The 17,011-nt window shown below is 37.3% G+C and overlaps 4 protein-coding genes across 6 annotated transcripts; all 4 read right to left on the reverse strand.

Moving 5' to 3' along the window:
* Positions 1-10: 10 nt before the first annotated feature.
* On the reverse strand, positions 11-5,277 carry LOC103133710 (endoplasmic reticulum-Golgi intermediate compartment protein 2-like). Of its 2 annotated transcripts, none has more exons than XM_007545576.2 (14): positions 5,188-5,277; positions 4,825-4,991; positions 4,639-4,747; positions 4,517-4,563; positions 4,141-4,208; positions 4,016-4,056; positions 3,795-3,896; positions 3,609-3,701; positions 2,895-2,950; positions 2,714-2,812; positions 2,300-2,397; positions 2,055-2,217; positions 856-935; positions 11-767 (listed from the first exon to the last, which is right to left on the reverse strand). In XM_007545576.2, the coding sequence occupies exons 2-14, from the start codon at positions 4,928-4,930 to the stop codon at positions 702-704; spliced, it is 1,128 nt and encodes a 375-aa protein (XP_007545638.1). In that variant the 5' UTR covers positions 4,931-4,991; positions 5,188-5,277; the 3' UTR covers positions 11-701. The 2 variants fall into 2 exon arrangements, with proteins under 2 accessions (XP_007545638.1, XP_007545637.1); XM_007545575.2 differs by having other exon boundaries at positions 4,825-4,995; positions 5,188-5,245.
* A 289-nt stretch (positions 5,278-5,566) lies between these two features.
* Positions 5,567-8,383, reverse strand: LOC103133711 (kxDL motif-containing protein 1-like). Its single transcript, XM_007545577.2, has 5 exons — positions 8,231-8,383; positions 7,958-8,068; positions 6,926-7,078; positions 6,772-6,818; positions 5,567-6,233 (listed from the first exon to the last, which is right to left on the reverse strand). Exons 2-5 carry the CDS (start codon positions 8,053-8,055, stop codon positions 5,974-5,976), a joined length of 558 nt encoding a protein of 185 aa, XP_007545639.1. The 5' UTR covers positions 8,056-8,068; positions 8,231-8,383; the 3' UTR covers positions 5,567-5,973.
* Positions 8,384-11,799: 3,416 nt separating this feature from the next.
* On the reverse strand, positions 11,800-13,526 carry LOC103133817 (endoplasmic reticulum-Golgi intermediate compartment protein 2-like). 2 transcript variants are annotated; one of them, XM_016668096.1, is made up of 8 exons: positions 13,437-13,526; positions 13,074-13,240; positions 12,888-12,996; positions 12,763-12,809; positions 12,387-12,454; positions 12,262-12,302; positions 12,041-12,142; positions 11,800-11,947 (listed from the first exon to the last, which is right to left on the reverse strand). In XM_016668096.1, the coding sequence occupies exons 2-8, from the start codon at positions 13,177-13,179 to the stop codon at positions 11,815-11,817; spliced, it is 606 nt and encodes a 201-aa protein (XP_016523582.1). In that variant the 5' UTR covers positions 13,180-13,240; positions 13,437-13,526; the 3' UTR covers positions 11,800-11,814. The 2 variants fall into 2 exon arrangements, with proteins under 2 accessions (XP_016523582.1, XP_016523581.1); XM_016668095.1 differs by having other exon boundaries at positions 13,074-13,244; positions 13,437-13,518.
* Positions 13,527-13,815: 289 nt separating this feature from the next.
* Positions 13,816-16,601, reverse strand: kxd1 (KxDL motif containing 1). The gene is made up of 5 exons (XM_007545578.2): positions 16,480-16,601; positions 16,207-16,317; positions 15,175-15,327; positions 15,021-15,067; positions 13,816-14,482 (listed from the first exon to the last, which is right to left on the reverse strand). Exons 2-5 carry the CDS (start codon positions 16,302-16,304, stop codon positions 14,223-14,225), a joined length of 558 nt encoding a protein of 185 aa, XP_007545640.1. The 5' UTR covers positions 16,305-16,317; positions 16,480-16,601; the 3' UTR covers positions 13,816-14,222.
* Between the last annotated feature and the right edge of the window lie 410 nt (positions 16,602-17,011).

Raw genomic sequence — 17,011 nt, forward strand, 5'->3', positions numbered from 1 at the left:
AAGACATTTGTGCTTTAAACCCTTTATCATCACACAAACACAAAATGTGAAAAAGGGTGACTCAAACCTTTATCATAAAGTTTTGAGGTTTCACATAACTTATTTCACTGAATCAAATTTGTACCCATGTAAAAGAAAAACAAATATGGCATGATTAGAAACCATTAAACAACGTAGACCTAATTCACGACTGTGGGATGTAGTGGGGAAAAAACAGACTTGTGTTGCAAAATGTGAGCATTTCAAATCCTTTACAATCTCCAATGTTAACACAAATAAATAAATTCCTTAAACGTGATTCAGTTTTCAACCAAGACAGAGCATCACTGCCAGTTTGAAATTCAGTAATTATAATTCACATTATCCCCCCGTAACACAAGCATTATCCTATGATATCCCCCTTTAAAGGCACAGTACAGGGTTTCAACATCATAACTGTTCAAAAATCAGAAAATTGTTCTGGTGATCTGTAAAAAAAAAACAAAAAAAAACTGGGCCTACACATGTTTATTGAAACCTGTTCAGCTTCTGGATACTTGTTGGCAGTACCAATTACAATCCTTTACAAGAGTGAGACCAGTCATATCTGAAAACGTCCTACAAAGAAGGTAATTACAAACATGGCCAAGTTTAAAAAATCCTAAATGACCCCTGTAAATGCAGCATCTTGTTGCTCCTGGCTCAGAAGAAAAGTTTTCCTGTCACTCCTCACAGTAACTTCCTGTAGGAACAAACTGACCGTCGTCTCCTTGTTCGCTTGGAGGAGCCTGCAATGGAGGAGAACATAACAAAACATTTAGAAAGTCGAGAAACAATGAACTGCCAGATGAGGAAAAAAATAAAGTTATGTCTTACATCCATCCGTTTGTAGACCCCCATTTGGAAACGACAGCAAACGACGTCGACCACGTATCCCACCATGCCGTGGATCATGCCTGAGAGAGAGAAGAGATGAAGGCCGCTGCATCGACGTGGCAGAACGGATTTCAAATCCCATGAATAACAAATAAAGCCGGATTTTTAAAACCACTGATGGAAGAATGCTGCATGCAGTCACAAACACATTAATTCCTGGACTATACAACAGTTCAATCCGCCAGAATCCATCATGCTTGGAAAACTAAATTACATCAAATTCTCTACTCCTGGATTTTCCTTTGAAAATCTGCAACTATTTGCTCTACTAGAAGAAAATCTGTTTCAACTGGTGACAAGATATCTATTCAAGCGTTTCATGATGTACTTAAAAAATATGTGGGATGTACAATGTTTTTCTAAAGATGGGTGTGATCTATATTACTCAGGTCCCAATTCTTTTACTTATGACTCTACAAAAATGCGTTATTTTATCTTTTTAAAATGTGGGATAGGTCAATGCATCTATAAGATTTTCATTTTTTTTTAAAAAGTCTAAAAATAAAATTAAAAATGCAGATGTTCCTTTAAAAGGAGCAGAGATTTACTGACATCTGCCGTAAAATGTGCAGACTGCAAGTGACACTAGAGAGCCGTGGTTTTAACTTCCCTTCAATAATATCTAAAATAAAACTAATAAAAAGCAAAACAATTGACAAGGGCAGTTTTTAACCACATAACATGTTCAAACTTTAACTTTTCAGATCACTTAAAACTGTCTGAAGGTTTTAATGGGCTTAGATTTATATGAATAAATAAAAAATAATAATTAAATTAGTTAAATTAGTTGCATTTATGAACTTAAGAAGCAACTTATTTTAGTGGGTCACTAAACAAGCTGAAAGCAGGTGTTATGCAGAAATGATAGATAAGGTAACCGCAATGTTGTCAATCCTTTACAATTTCCAACATAATGTCAAAAATGTTTAATTCTTGCAACAAATGATTCAGTTTTCAAGCAAAACAGAATATCATTGAGAATTGAATTACAACGATAAAAGGAAAAAAAAACTGAAAATCGATGCATGACATTGTGATCTATATATTTTTAACCTTACAAACTGAAATATAAACTAATTATTGTTAAAGGAAAACCAGCATATCTTCTCCAGTGTATAGTTACTACTGCTTTCGTCTACCTGTCGTGGAAAAAATGCCTCCAATGATGCCACAGAGTCTGACGAGAAACTGCCAGAGAGGCATGTGCTGCTCGGTGACTCTGACCATCAGTGAGCTTATGTCGTATTTCATGAAGATCCCTGAGACTCCGTGGCTGCCTGCAGCGTGGTTTATAACGCGCTCCTGCAGGAAAATGGGGATTTAACACACAAACCACAGCAACAGTCGACCACAGGCTGAACTGAAATACGGTATTTAAACGTACCCGCTCTGTGACGGAGTACTGATGTGTTTCTGCAGACACTTTGTAGGTGTTCAGCTTGGTTGGCACAATGGTGATGAAGTACTGAAACATGTGGTTTGCTACAAACAAGAATTGTTCATTCGTTAATCGCTGAGGATTCAATGCAGAGAAAATATCAACATGTAGCAGTCATTACAGGCTGGTTTTTAATAATTTGTATGTACATATAAACCCCATCCATAAACTTAAAATTAACTTGGTACTCTGGTTTATGCATAATGTTTGACTCAGCACGCTGTATTGGCCTCTCAGTGAAAATGGTGATTTGTGTTTTGTAGGGACGTGGCCACAAAGTTGTGATCGGTGAAGCCTGGATGTGGGCTTTAGCAGAAGTGCCTGTTAGTTTCTGCTTATCGAGAATATACACATAGGCACCGTCAGCTGTGATCTTCTCTGTGCCGTCCAGAGGGTTGATCAGTCCGGGGATCTCTTCTCCAAAAGACAAGTGGTCAATCCGGTGAGAGAAGTTGTAAGCTGGAACACAACAAACCAAAACAATCCCGATCAGGTGAATACAGAGTTGCCATGGCAACCAGAAGCTCAGAGAAAATCTTACAGTCATGACTGACAAGTGCAGCTAGATGGGCGTGGCCTCTGGGGTGAGGTATGGACCTGTGGGGAGATTAATAGGTCAAAGGTCAGACTTTCTGCTCAATTAACTGGAGGTGTGGATTATTTTAGATCATTTCATACATTTGTAGGTTTTCTTGATCAAAATGGAGCTGCTTGCCACTAATCATAGCTAATGTTTTGTGAGTCCAGTGAAACTCATCTCAGCTGGAGGAAACCTGGTTATTTTGGTTTGATCAGGGGCTAATTTTACATTATCGTCAAATGCCCCAAATGAAAAAAAAAAGCTGGAAATAGGTTTATTAACATAAAAATAATATATGCTAACAGTTAATCACATAAGTATGAGATGGAAATGGGTTTGGATGAAGAGGTAGCATCTGGTTACAACGCAGTGATGATCAAATTGACCAAAGTCATCAAATATTGAGGAACCAAATATCATTGAAACAAATTTTATGAGTTTATCTAACAAAACAGAAGGATACTTTTGTTCCCCCCTGACAAACTGATGAATCATTTACAAAAAGCTTGTGGTACAGTAACACAGAGCTGACTGTGCTGCCTGAACCAATAAGGTTCAATGGGCGAGCCTTTTGTGTTGGTGCATAAGGAAAATAGTTTTACACAATGGGATGAAGTGAAGGCCTAACGCAGAAACTGCAAGTCAAAGAATGAAATCAAAGACAGAGATACATACTTGCCGATAGTGATGTGGAAATTCCCTGCCACTTTGTTGACATACATGTGTCCATGTATCCTGCAGGCACTGGGTGAACTGGAGTCATCATCACTGCAGACGGAAAGTTCAAAGTAAAAGCTGAAGATGTTCAGGTTCATCAGTGTGTGTGTGTACACTGATCACGAGGTCAGCCAGGGTTTTCACCTTTCTCTCTGAGCAGGAGCAGGTCCTTTCATTGCAGATTTGAAGAGAACGTTCTGCAGAGAGTGCTCCACTCTGAGACGCTCCTGGATGTGCAGGAGGGTCCTGGCCGAGAGGAGTGGAAAACAAGGCAATTAACGCCAGAGCCACACATTCATAAACCGATATGCAGATAGGCTGCTTCAAGTTAATCATCTTGTTTAAGGGACGGTTGTTGAACTTACATTTGCCACAGTTTTCGCTCAGGTGGGAGTTCAAACTTGACCTGAAATGTGAAAAGACAAGAAATAATCACAGAAGAATAGAGATGCGTTGACACTGTGAAAAGAATAGTTAAGTAAAAACTCACTGGTTCATATTTTAAATCATCTGAAGCAACCATAGTCTCTGCCAGATCCAGGACATCTGCTCCTATGTCTGCATTATACATCACAAACACAAGAAATATAAAAAAACAAGTAGAAAACCTCGAAAAACGACTAATGCAGTGGTTTTCAGTTTAAATTTGTAGCTTTTGAAGACGTATTATTCTCATAGCAAGTTGCCATTTAGAGGACTACCAGTAAAAAACAACTTTAAATCATTAGCAAAGTAGTGAAATTACCAGTTTAATAGGTAAATGCAATTTTACGCAGTTTTTAAATTTTAAATAGTAGGAAACCAATTCAATCATGACTACAAAACCAGCGATAACATTTTATTAAAATATGAATGTATGCACTTACACTGGCATCTCATGGCTACTGTGATGTCCACATTGATCCTGAGTTTGCTGTAAATGAGGAACAGCATTGATGAGGACAGACACTTCATAGCAGATAAGGCTGGATCATGTTATAGCTTTTACCTGGTGAAGTCTTTGTCTACCTCGTATTCATAGTTCATCCATGTGTTTCTGTACACAAAGAACTCCAGGAAGGCGAGAACCGCCATGAGAGAGAAAGCTACCAGAGAGACTGAGGACAGTTTCAGAGATCGACAGTTAATAAAACAGCTGTAGCAGCTGGTTTGTGCTTGTGTTGTTAGCTAGTACCTGTCCCTCCGCTGGCTGTGGTCTCCACGTAGCTCTCTGGCACTTTGGGGAAAGCATCTAATTCCTTCACCAGAGTCAGAGCTTTCTTCCTGGATATTCTCCTCATGTTTGGGGCCAGCAGCAGAGGTATAAACCCCTCATAAAAGTGAATACTTTCAGGGTGCTAGCTAGCTGGATACATTCAGTAATTAGTGAGAGTTTCCATGACAACTACTGAGCTAAACGGCGTGCTAACTGGTTCAAACGTGACTGCGTACGACTGAGCTTCTAACGCCAAAACTCTGTTTTTAAAACGTGCTTTTTAAGTCCATATGATGTTTCTTACTAATCAGGAAATACAACACAGGAAGGAAAGGAAGTTACCTGGGGGAAGATGATTCGCTGCCGTCTTGTTTTACTCCATTGTCCCACTGGATAGAAACGTATGTCATTTAGTGTGAGCGCTCTCTAGTGGCTATCAATGTTATTGCACGTTAAGAATCACTGATAAACTAAATTTAAAAAGATAAAATCAGAAAATGTGTATTATTCATTTAAATTACTATTTAATATTATTGAATATCCCTTTAGATCATGGGTCAAATCAAAAGATACTTGAAGTGGTGGATGAAAGTGATTGTTGATAAATGTCCGACTTAAAAACTGAACAATGAGAGTAAAAAATGATACATTTATAAAGTTATTAAGGATATGTTTAGTAACATTAATAAGACTAATAATCAATTATGAGACATACAATGAGTTATTCTTTATCACTAATTTAATTATATTTAGAAAGAGAGGAACACTGTGCATTTTAATCACGATGCCATTAATGTAAGTCTATTTATTGAATTAGACATGCATCTTTCCAAACAAAAAACATATAAATAAAAAATTAAAAAAAATCCAGCACAGATTCACTGTTAGGACTACCACATACATCTACACTGACATAATTTATGACTTCAAGTATTTCTTTGGCATGATTTAGTAGCTATAAAAGCACAAAACATGTAAGCATGCCAACAATAATCCTCTAATTTCTCAGAGATGTAATCTGTGTAATCTTAGAAAGACCGACACTTATGCAAACACACAATGTACCTGCTGCCATAGCAGACTTTAGATTGACTCTCAGTTTAAGAATCTATTTGAAAACCTTCCATTCTACTCTGCAGGTACAGAGTCGGGACCCTCATCCCGCAGCACAGCCGTCTCAAGGAGGTCAGAGGTCGGCGTATCTGGCGGTTCCTGAGACAGATCTTCAGAGCATCTGCTCACAGTGGGCGAGATCACATCGGGGCTCGTGTCGCAGGATTCTGTGCTCTGCTCTGATGTAGCTGTGTTGGTTGTCGTAGCAACGCTTGGAGGAATAGGGTCGAATTCCTCGTCGTCGTCGTCCTCCAAGATTGGCGACTCATTGATGTCTGACATTGAAGAAAAAGGTTAAGCTGCTGTAGAGTTTATTGGAAGGCAACACAATCTACATCACAAGAAAGGGCCAGAAAACAAACAAAAGATATACTTATATTTTATTTTAAATGTGTTTAAACCTCTAAGTCACAAACATAGAAAGTTTGATGGTTTCAGAACATTCAACATCAAGGGCAAACCTCATTATATTTATGAAAAAAAAGGTTTTAATTAAAATTTTTAAATGTTAAAGAAATCCACATTTTAATGGCACTTTGAAAGAGGTAAACACCAGTAGCAATACTTGAGTTTTTCACATTTTTAATTGCCCGACAACAAACATTACATTTATTTTAGTCTATTAAATAAAATCAATATAAAATGATTTCAAATGACTGGTTGTGAAAAGCTTTTTAGCAATGAGTGCTTATGGAAGGCATTATAAATACGTAACATGTTCAAGTTTTTAAAGCACAATCATAAATTTGAAACTCTTTAAAAACGCAAAATTTGTTGTCAAAATTAGTAGCTAAAGAAAAATTGTTAACTTACTGCTGAAGGCTTCTGGGTATTGCTTTGAAATCTTTCCTTTCAATGTTCTAAAGTACAAGAGAAAGATCCAGGGGTCAGAAATTGTGTTGTGCACACTGCAGATGTGACTGAAAAAGAAAAAAAAAAGAGAGAGGGAGAGAGACTGATGACTAACCTAATCCTCCTGAAGATGCTGTCCAAGTCCTTCTTCATGTCAACCAAGGTGCGAGTGTGAAGCAGGAAACGCTCGTTCATCTGCTGCAGCCTCACATTCGACAGGCCATTGAAGTTGATCAGCATCTCATTGGTTTTCTCAAAGCGATCGAGCCTATTTGCACAAGAGAAGCCGGAAAAAAAAAAAAAGATTTACTTCAATTTTCACCACATTACAATCACAAATGTATGCATTAGAATTTTAACTGATTAAACCAACCAGAAGTGCGTACTTGTTAAATGGAAGGAAACATTTTTTTTACAACTAAGAATCTGCAAGTGTGATTGTATTAAAGACCTCCTTTACTCTGATACACTAAAATCTAGTTTAAACAAGACTCTTTCACTCATCATTTATTCTTTAAACAGAACAACAAAGACCAGGGAACACAGCAGACATGATTAGGTTAAAATAAATATCCCAATAAATTAAATGAATTTATTTATTTCAGTCATTTATGACCTATTCATGCACAAGTCAAAAACAGAAAAAACACACAATGCTGGAAAAAAAGTAAAAGAAAAATAAAGTAGTACAGACATGGATGTATATTTAAATCTCCACAATGGCAAGACCACAAGGTATCAGTGATTCCATCACTATTTTTTCCACTTTTAATTGCCTTGTTGTGAAAATGTGCTATAATAATAAGAAAGTTGCCTTGCCTTGCATTAAGCACATGGCCATCCACCTTAACTGACCAACCACAGCAAGGAGAGAAATAATCAGATTGAAGCATATTGATTGGTTGAAATGGCCCATCAGACTTGTACACACTCATATCCAATTAAGGACATGTGACATGACTTAAAGAGAGATTTTCAGACACCATTCAGAGGGTGATATTGCTATTTTGCTCAAAAGATATTTCAATGTTTAGAAGTAAAACGCTTGCAGAGCCATACAGTCCCTGTAAGCTCAACTACAGACAAAAAAATAAAAAATAAAAAACACACACACACACACTATCACCTCCTGCATAAAGCTACTCACATGTGTCTCTGCGCCTGGATGATGGCGTTCACATCCTCAGAGTTCACCATGCTCAGCATCCTGTTACAGAACACACCGGAGGCTGTGGGCTCCACCATGGTGACAGGAAAGCTGCAGAAACATTTACACACCTAATAATTAGTGGCATCATATTCGGAGACAGAGAATCAGACTCTGTATTTCCCCATAGACATGCTCTTAAAGCAATATTTTCGTCACTGAGCGAGATCATCGGCATGAAAGTAAAGAAACGAAGCAAGATGGTTTACTTACATCTGCACCCACCGGCTCTTTGTGTAACTAAAAAGATTAAACTACATCTGACAGCTCACCGAGAGAACAAAACAAATATATTTAAACTTCCTGTCACATGATTTTTTTTGTTCTTCCTCTTCTTCTTGCGAAACAAGTCGATGTATTACCGCCACCAGCTGGCAGAAAGTGCGAACTGTCAAAGAATTCCGCTGCCTTTTTTTTTTTTTGAGTAATCCCGGATGTCACGTGACGCTTCACGTTCGTTATTGCCCCCTGCTGGAGAAGCGTGTGCAAAACAATTGGGTCATCGCCTTAATGATTGTTTTTAGAGTAGGATTAGAGCGATAGTTGTCATCTACCCCTTTTTAATATCCGCTCAATCTTAATTAAGTGAATCTGAGCCGAAACCAGAAGCCAGCAGGAACCAAGGAACGCAAAGATTGTCACAGGGTTTAATACAAGCAGCTTTTTTACATTTTACAATATAAAATGACAGGAATACATTATAAAAGCTACTCTGAGCGTCTCCAAATGGACACTTCTATCAACAATTAAATAATTAGGCTTGTGATGCTTTGGCTGAGAGGAGTCCAAACCGTGTTTCTGAGGTTCAACAACGACATGATGAAAGAGGAGGGAACACAGCCAATTTAGAGGGACATGTTAATGATTTCTGCCATGAAGTAACGAGGTTGGAAGGATTTTGACAGGACATGTGGAGGGTTTCATGTTTATGAGAGAGTGAAGAAAGACCATAACTGGGAAAAAAGATGGATAAATGGAAAAATAGGAAATCCAAACGACTATGTGCTGGGATCTTTAAATCCTCCAGTAATACTGACAGAAAAAACGCACAAGGAAACTCGCAAATTCATACTTTCATAAAACTCACAAAATTACTTTTATTAAGGGACAAGTAAAAAAAGTACATGATGTATAAAAAATACAAAAAACGCTTTGTCTAAGTTGTAAGCTAAGTAAATGCATAGCAACAGTACATGCAAGTCTAGAGTTAGGTATCCTACAGTGGTTTCCTACTACTTTAACATTTGTATGTAAGCTATAAGATTAAAGAGGGAGATGTACAGTTTGGCTGCAGTCTACCGGTCGTTACAGTCTACATGATACAGATGCAGAGTGGAGATACAGTATAAGTTATGTTGCACGCAACTCGGCTGATGAGCAAATAAATAGTTGCACAAAAAAAAAGCAAAATCGATACGACACGGCTTCAGAGGGAGCGTGTGTCGGAATCACATTCCCAAAGATGAAAAGCTAACAATGAAAAGGATTTCTAGAACAACACTTCTAAGCCGGGATACAAATAAATATGAATTAAATAAATAATGAAACGTGTATTTGAGAGCCATTCGACCCACCCGGCCCTTTTATTTACATATCAAACTCACAGCTCCAAATGATCAACATCATATGTATGAAATTTCATATTAGTGTTCTTCTTGTTTTTGTTTTTTTTTTTTTATTTAATTTTTTTTTGTTTGTTTTGTTTTTTTGTGTGTTTTTAAGAATACCATCGAGATACATACAAATGGCCCGGACAAGCACAAGTGTCCGTAGAAAACCTGCATTGATTTGACATTGGGTGAATTTCAATGTGCTTTGGCTTTCGATTGATAAATAAAGTATTATCAGGCTATACATCACAACACATTTGTGGTATATTAGAGGCAATGGCATAGAATTTCTGCTTGTATAAAGACTTTTACCATAAACTGACCCAGGAATGACAGAGATTACTGATATTGGTATTGCTGAATGACTATAAACTGATCATTTTTTGTGTTTTGCTGTTGTTTGGTGAGATATTATTATGCAAAGACACCATTTCTCCTTTTCCCTATGTCTTTTCTTTACATACAAAAATAAGTTACAACTTCAGAGAAACGGATCAAAAAAACAAAACAAAAAAAAGAGCAAGATTTACAGTTTCTCTAAGGCCATGCTAAAATTTCCAAGACTCATGCATCAGGGTATTTCAGGTCTCTTGGGTGTGTGAGCTTGCCATTCATGCAGAATGCACTGTGTTGCTGAGGCCACAATAAATATAGCTACTATCCCTTTTTGTTTTGTTCCTTAATACCAATCCAGGATTAACACTAGCACTGTCTGTGACACACAATTAAGGCCGGTGTACTTGCTGTTGAGATTGTGAATAGGCCTTATTTCAATGGATCCACATTTGCACACAGACGTTCTAACAAATACACACACAGAAAAACCTCTGATAGGAGGGGACATCATTGTGAAAAGACTGAGAAACACAGGGGCCGCTGTACATGTCTGTGCTGCGTCAGTGTAAAAGTATCTATCGCTCCAAAGCAACTTCCAAAAATAACAAGAGGAAGGTCTACTTTTTATAAATAAAAGACTATCACTATGCAGGTGTAGCTTAATAACTTATATCATCAAAAAGTTCATTTATTTTTGTAATCCAGATGAAAAAGGAAAATGTATACATTGGTTGATTCCATATATTTCTGTTAATCCTGAAGATTATGGCTTACGGCAAATGAAAACCCAAAATTGTGTTCCTCAAAAAATCCAAAAATGTCTTAAGACCAATAAATAAAGCATGGATGATAAACAGAGGAATGTTGTGATCTGAAATACGTAATCCTAAAACTGCTGACTAAACAACTGTCCAGCAGATAGTTAGAGTTCCCACATGAGGTAGGCAAATCACCAAAATCTTAACTAAAGAAATATCAATTAAAAGTTTAGTGGAAGAAAAAAGTGTAGCTGAAAATGATAAAATAACTGCAGTATTGAGAGAACTGTGAGATGACTCTTATTCAAGAGTTTAAAGAACATTCAGTTTTAGAGTTTCTTCAGACTGGACTGTTCATATTGTATAAAAGTTTATTATGGATTTTAAAAATTAAGGTGCCTGGAAAAAAAAGGGGAAAAGGAAAAATAAAAAAGAAGATGATAAGTTACATTAATGCAGTAATTTAAGGAAGAGGAACCCCAACCAGATTACTGAGTGCAAATACTCTACATACACATATTTTTATTGGTCTTATGAAATTCTCTATTTTTTTCACTAAATTGTAGGTTCTCATAATCTGCAAGCCGTAATCTTGAAAATTAAAATAATAATATTNTGAGTCCAGTGAAACTCATCTCAGCTGGAGGAAACCTGGTTATTTTGGTTTGATCAGGGGCTAATTTTACATTATCGTCAAATGCCCCAAATGAAAAAAAAAAGCTGGAAATAGGTTTATTAACATAAAAATAATATATGCTAACGGTTAATCACATAAGTATGAGATGGAAATGGGTTTGGATGAAGAGGTAGCATCTGGTTACAACGCAGTGATGATCAAATTGACCAAAGTCATCAAATATTGAGGAACCAAATATCATTGAAACAAATTTTATGAGTTTATCTAACAAAACAGAAGGATACTTTTGTTCCCCCCTGACAAACTGATGAATCATTTACAAAAAGCTTGTGGTACAGTAACACAGAGCTGACTGTGCTGCCTGAACCAATAAGGTTCAATGGGCGAGCCTTTTGTGTTGGTGCATAAGGAAAATAGTTTTACACAATGGGATGAAGTGAAGGCCTAACGCAGAAACTACAAGTCAAAGAATGAAATCAAAGACAGAGATACATACTTGCCGATAGTGATGTGGAAATTCCCTGCCACTTTGTTGACATACATGTGTCCATGTATCCTGCAGGCACTGGGTGAACTGGAGTCATCATCACTGCAGACGGAAAATTAAAAGTAAAAGCTGAAGATGTTCAGGTTCATCAGTGTGTGTGTGTACACTGATCACGAGGTCAGCCAGGGTTTTCACCTTTCTCTCTGAGCAGGAGCAGGTCCTTTCATTGCAGATTTGAAGAGAACGTTCTGCAGAGAGTGCTCCACTCTGAGACGCTCCTGGATGTGCAGGAGGGTCCTGGCCGAGAGGAGTGGAAAACAAGGCAATTAACGCCAGAGCCACACATTCATAAACCGATATGCAGATAGGCTGCTTCAAGTTAATCATCTTGTTTAAGGGACGGTTGTTGAACTTACATTTGCCACAGTTTTCGCTCAGGTGGGAGTTCAAACTTGACCTGAAATGTGAAAAGACAAGAAATAATCACAGAAGAATAGAGATGCGTTGACACTGTGAAAAGAATAGTTAAGTAAAAACTCACTGGTTCATATTTTAAATCATCTGAAGCAACCATAGTCTCTGCCAGATCCAGGACATCTGCTCCTATGTCTGCATTATACATCACAAACACAAGAAATATAAAAAAACAAGTAGAAAACCTCGAAAAACGACTAATGCAGTGGTTTTCAGTTTAAATTTGTAGCTTTTGAAGACGTATTATTCTCATAGCAAGTTGCCATTTAGAGGACTACCAGTAAAAAACAACTTTAAATCATTAGCAAAGTAGTGAAATTACCAGTTTAATAGGTAAATGCAATTTTACGCAGTTTTTAAATTTTAAATAGTAGGAAACCAATTCAATCATGACTACAAAACCAGCGATAACATTTTATTAAAATATGAATGTATGCACTTACACTGGCATCTCATGGCTACTGTGATGTCCACATTTATCCTGAGTTTGCTGTAAATGAGGAACAGCATTGATGAGGACAGACACTTCATAGCAGATAAGGCTGGATCATGTTGTTATAGCTTTTACCTGGTGAAGTCTTTGTCTACCTCGTATTCATAGTTCATCCATGTGTTTCTGTACACAAAGAACTCCAGGAAGGCGAGAACCGCCATGAGAGAGAAAGCTACCAGAGAGACTGAGGACAGTTTCAGAGATCGACAGTTAATAAAACAGCTGTAGCAGCTGGTTTGTGCTTGTGTTGTTAGCTAGTACCTGTCCCTCCGCTGGCTGTGGTCTCCACGTAGCTCTCTGGCACTTTGGGGAAAGCATCTAATTCCTTCACCAGAGTCAGAGCTTTCTTCCTGGATATTCTCCTCATGTTTGGGGCCAGCAGCAGAGGTATAAACCCCTCATAAAAGTGAATACTTTCAGGGTGCTAGCTAGCTGGATACATTCAGTAATTAGTGAGAGTTTCCATGACAACTACTGAGCTAAACGGCGTGCTAACTGGTTCAAACGTGACTGCGTACGACTGAGCTTCTAACGCCAAAACTCTGTTTTTAAAACGTGCTTTTTAAGTCCATATGATGTTTCTTACTAATCAGGAAATACAACACAGGAAGGAAAGGAAGTTACCTGGGGGAAGATGATTCGCTGCCGTCTTGTTTTACTCCATTGTCCCATTGGATAGAAACGTATGTCATTTAGTGTGAGCGCCATCTAGTGGCTATCAATGTTATTGCACGTTATTGTAGAATAAAAAAGATTTGTATAAACTATAAAATCAGAAAATGTGTATTATTCATTTAAATTATTATTTAATATTATTGAATATCCGTTTAGATCATGGGTCAAATCAAAAGATACTTGAAGTGGTGGATGAGAGTGATTGTTGATAAATGTCCGACTTAAAAACTGAACAATGAGAGTAAAAAATGATACATTTATAAAGTTATTAAGGATATGTTTAGTAACATTAATAAGACTAATAATCAATTATGAGACATACAATGAGTTATTCTTTATCACTAATTTAATTATATTTAGAAAGAGAGGAACACTGTGCATTTTAATCACGATGCCATTAATGTAAGTCTATTTATTGAATTAGACATGCATCTTTCCAAACAAAAAACATATAAATAAAAAATTAAAAAAAATCCAGCACAGATTCACTGTTAGGACTACCACATACATCTACACTGACATAATTTATGACTTCAAGTATTTCTTTGGCATGATTTAGTAGCTATAAAAGCACAAAACATGTAAGCATGCCAACAATAATCCTCTAATTTCTCAGAGATGTAATCTGTGTAATCTTAGAAAGACCGACACTTATGCAAACACACAATGTACCTGCTGCCATAGCAGACTTTAGATTGACTCTCAGTTTAAGAATCTATTTGAAAACCTTCCATTCTACTCTGCAGGTACAGAGTCGGGACCCTCATCCCGCAGCACAGCCGTCTCAAGGAGGTCAGAGGTCGGCGTATCTGGCGGTTCCTGAGACAGATCTTCAGAGCATCTGCTCACAGTGGGCGAGATCACATCGGGGCTCGTGTCGCAGGATTCTGTGCTCTGCTCTGATGTAGCTGTGTTGGTTGTCGTAGCAACGCTTGGAGGAATAGGGTCGAATTCCTCGTCGTCGTCGTCCTCCAAGATTGGCGACTCATTGATGTCTGACATTGAAGAAAAAGGTTAAGCTGCTGTAGAGTTTATTGGAAGGCAACACAATCTACATCACAAGAAAGGGCCAGAAAACAAACAAAAGATATACTTATATTTTATTTTAAATGTGTTTAAACCTCTAAGTCACAAACATAGAAAGTTTGATGGTTTCAGAACATTCAACATCAAGGGCAAACCTCATTATATTTATGAAAAAAAAGGTTTTAATTAAAATTTTTAAATGTTAAAGAAATCCACATTTTAATGGCACTTTGAAAGAGGTAAACACCAGTAGCAATACTTGAGTTTTTCACATTTTTAATTGCCCGACAACAAACATTACATTTATTTTAGTCTATTAAATAAAATCAATATAAAATGATTTCAAATGACTGGTTGTGAAAAGCTTTTTAGCAATGAGTGCTTATGGAAGGCATTATAAATACGTAACATGTTCAAGTTTTTAAAGCACAATCATAAATTTGAAACTCTTTAAAAACGCAAAATTTGTTGTCAAAATTAGTAGCTAAAGAAAAATTGTTAACTTACTGCTGAAGGCTTCTGGGTATTGCTTTGAAATCTTTCCTTTCAATGTTCTAAAGTACAAGAGAAAGATCCAGGGGTCAGAAATTGTGTTGTGCACACTGCAGATGTGACTGAAAAAGAAAAAAAAAAGAGAGAGGGAGAGAGACTGATGACTAACCTAATCCTCCTGAAGATGCTGTCCAAGTCCTTCTTCATGTCAACCAAGGTGCGAGTGTGAAGCAGGAAACGCTCGTTCATCTGCTGCAGCCTCACATTCGACAGGCCATTGAAGTTGATCAGCATCTCATTGGTTTTCTCAAAGCGATCGAGCCTATTTGCACAAGAGAAGCCGGAAAAAAAAAAAAAGATTTACTTCAATTTTCACCACATTACAATCACAAATGTATGCATTAGAATTTTAACTGATTAAACCAACCAGAAGTGCGTACTTGTTAAATGGAAGGAAACATTTTTTTTACAACTAAGAATCTGCAAGTGTGATTGTATTAAAGACCTCCTTTACTCTGATACACTAAAATCTAGTTTAAACAAGACTCTTTCACTCATCATTTATTCTTTAAACAGAACAACAAAGACCAGGGAACACAGCAGACATGATTAGGTTAAAATAAATATCCCAATAAATTAAATGAATTTATTTATTTCAGTCATTTATGACCTATTCATGCACAAGTCAAAAACAGAAAAAACACACAATGCTGGAAAAAAAGTAAAAGAAAAATAAAGTAGTACAGACATGGATGTATATTTAAATCTCCACAATGGCAAGACCACAAGGTATCAGTGATTCCATCACTATTTTTTCCACTTTTAATTGCCTTGTTGTGAAAATGTGCTATAATAATAAGAAAGTTGCCTTGCCTTGCATTAAGCACATGGCCATCCACCTTAACTGACCAACCACAGCAAGGAGAGAAATAATCAGATTGAAGCATATTGATTGGTTGAAATGGCCCATCAGACTTGTACACACTCATATCCAATTAAGGACATGTGACATGACTTAAAGAGAGATTTTCAGACACCATTCAGAGGGTGATATTGCTATTTTGCTCAAAAGATATTTCAATGTTTAGAAGTAAAACGCTTGCAGAGCCATACAGTCCCTGTAAGCTCAACTACAGACAAAAAAATAAAAAATAAAAAACACACACACACACACTATCACCTCCTGCATAAAGCTACTCACATGTGTCTCTGCGCCTGGATGATGGCGTTCACATCCTCAGAGTTCACCATGCTCAGCATCCTGTTACAGAACACACCGGAGGCTGTGGGCTCCACCATGGTGACAGGAAAGCTGCAGAAACATTTACACACCTAATAATTAGTGGCATCATATTCGGAGACAGAGAATCAGACTCTGTATTTCCCCATAGACATGCTCTTAAAGCAATATTTTCGTCACTGAGCGAGATCATCGGCATGAAAGTAAAGAAACGAAGCAAGATGGTTTACTTACATCTGCACCCACCGGCTCTTTGTGTAACTAAAAAGATTAAACTACATCTGACAGCTCACCGAGAGAACAAAACAAATATATTTAAACTTCCTGTCACATGATTTTTTTTTTTTTGGTTCTTCCTCTTCTTCTTGCGAAACAAGTCGATGTATTACCGCCACCAGCTGGCAGAAAGTGCGAACTGTCAAAGAATTCCGCTGCCTTTTTTTTTTTTTTTTTTGCGTAATCCCGGATGTCACGTGACGCTTCACGTTCGTTATTGCCCCCTGCTGGAGAAGCGTGTGCAAAACAATTGGGTCATCGCCTTAATGATTGTTTTTAGAGTAGGATTAGAGCGATAGTTGTCATCTACCCCTTTTTAATATCCGCTCAATCTTAATTAAGTGAATCTGAGCCGAAACCAGAAGCCAGCAGGAACCAAGGAACGCAAAGATTGTCACAGGGTTTAATACAAGCAGCTTTTTTACATTTTACAATATAAAATGACAGGAATACATTATAAAAGCTACTCTGAGCGTCTCCAAATGGACAC

The sequence above is a fragment of the Poecilia formosa genome, unplaced genomic scaffold (assembly GCF_000485575.1).
Source record: "Poecilia formosa unplaced genomic scaffold, Poecilia_formosa-5.1.2 Scaffold13, whole genome shotgun sequence".
In the NCBI taxonomy this organism is placed as follows: domain Eukaryota; kingdom Metazoa; phylum Chordata; class Actinopteri; order Cyprinodontiformes; family Poeciliidae; genus Poecilia; species Poecilia formosa.

Coding starts and splice junctions, on each gene's coding strand:
- kxd1 (XM_007545578.2), bottom strand. CDS start 16,304: ATGGTGGAGCCCACAGCCTCCGGTGTGTTCTGTAACAGGATGCTGAGC. Junction 15,068..15,174: donor AGCATCTTCAGGAGGATTAG/GTTAGTCATCAG, acceptor CTTGTACTTTAG/AACATTGAAAGGAAAGATTT. Junction 14,483..15,020: donor ATACCCAGAAGCCTTCAGCA/GTAAGTTAACAA, acceptor CTTCAATGTCAG/ACATCAATGAGTCGCCAATC.
- LOC103133711 (XM_007545577.2), bottom strand. CDS start 8,055: ATGGTGGAGCCCACAGCCTCCGGTGTGTTCTGTAACAGGATGCTGAGC. Junction 7,079..7,957: donor ATCCAGGCGCAGAGACACAT/GTGAGTAGCTTT, acceptor TTGTGCAAATAG/GCTCGATCGCTTTGAGAAAA. Junction 6,819..6,925: donor AGCATCTTCAGGAGGATTAG/GTTAGTCATCAG, acceptor CTTGTACTTTAG/AACATTGAAAGGAAAGATTT.
- LOC103133710 (XM_007545576.2), bottom strand. CDS start 4,930: ATGAGGAGAATATCCAGGAAGAAAGCTCTGACTCTGGTGAAGGAATTA. Junction 4,564..4,638: donor GTAGACAAAGACTTCACCAG/GTAAAAGCTATA, acceptor CCTCATTTACAG/CAAACTCAGGATCAATGTGG. Junction 768..855: donor GGGTCTACAAACGGATGGAT/GTAAGACATAAC, acceptor CCTCCATTGCAG/GCTCCTCCAAGCGAACAAGG.
- LOC103133817 (XM_016668096.1), bottom strand. CDS start 13,179: ATGAGGAGAATATCCAGGAAGAAAGCTCTGACTCTGGTGAAGGAATTA. Junction 12,997..13,073: donor CACAGCCAGCGGAGGGACAG/GTACTAGCTAAC, acceptor AACTGTCCTCAG/TCTCTCTGGTAGCTTTCTCT. Junction 12,810..12,887: donor GTAGACAAAGACTTCACCAG/GTAAAAGCTATA, acceptor CCTCATTTACAG/CAAACTCAGGATAAATGTGG.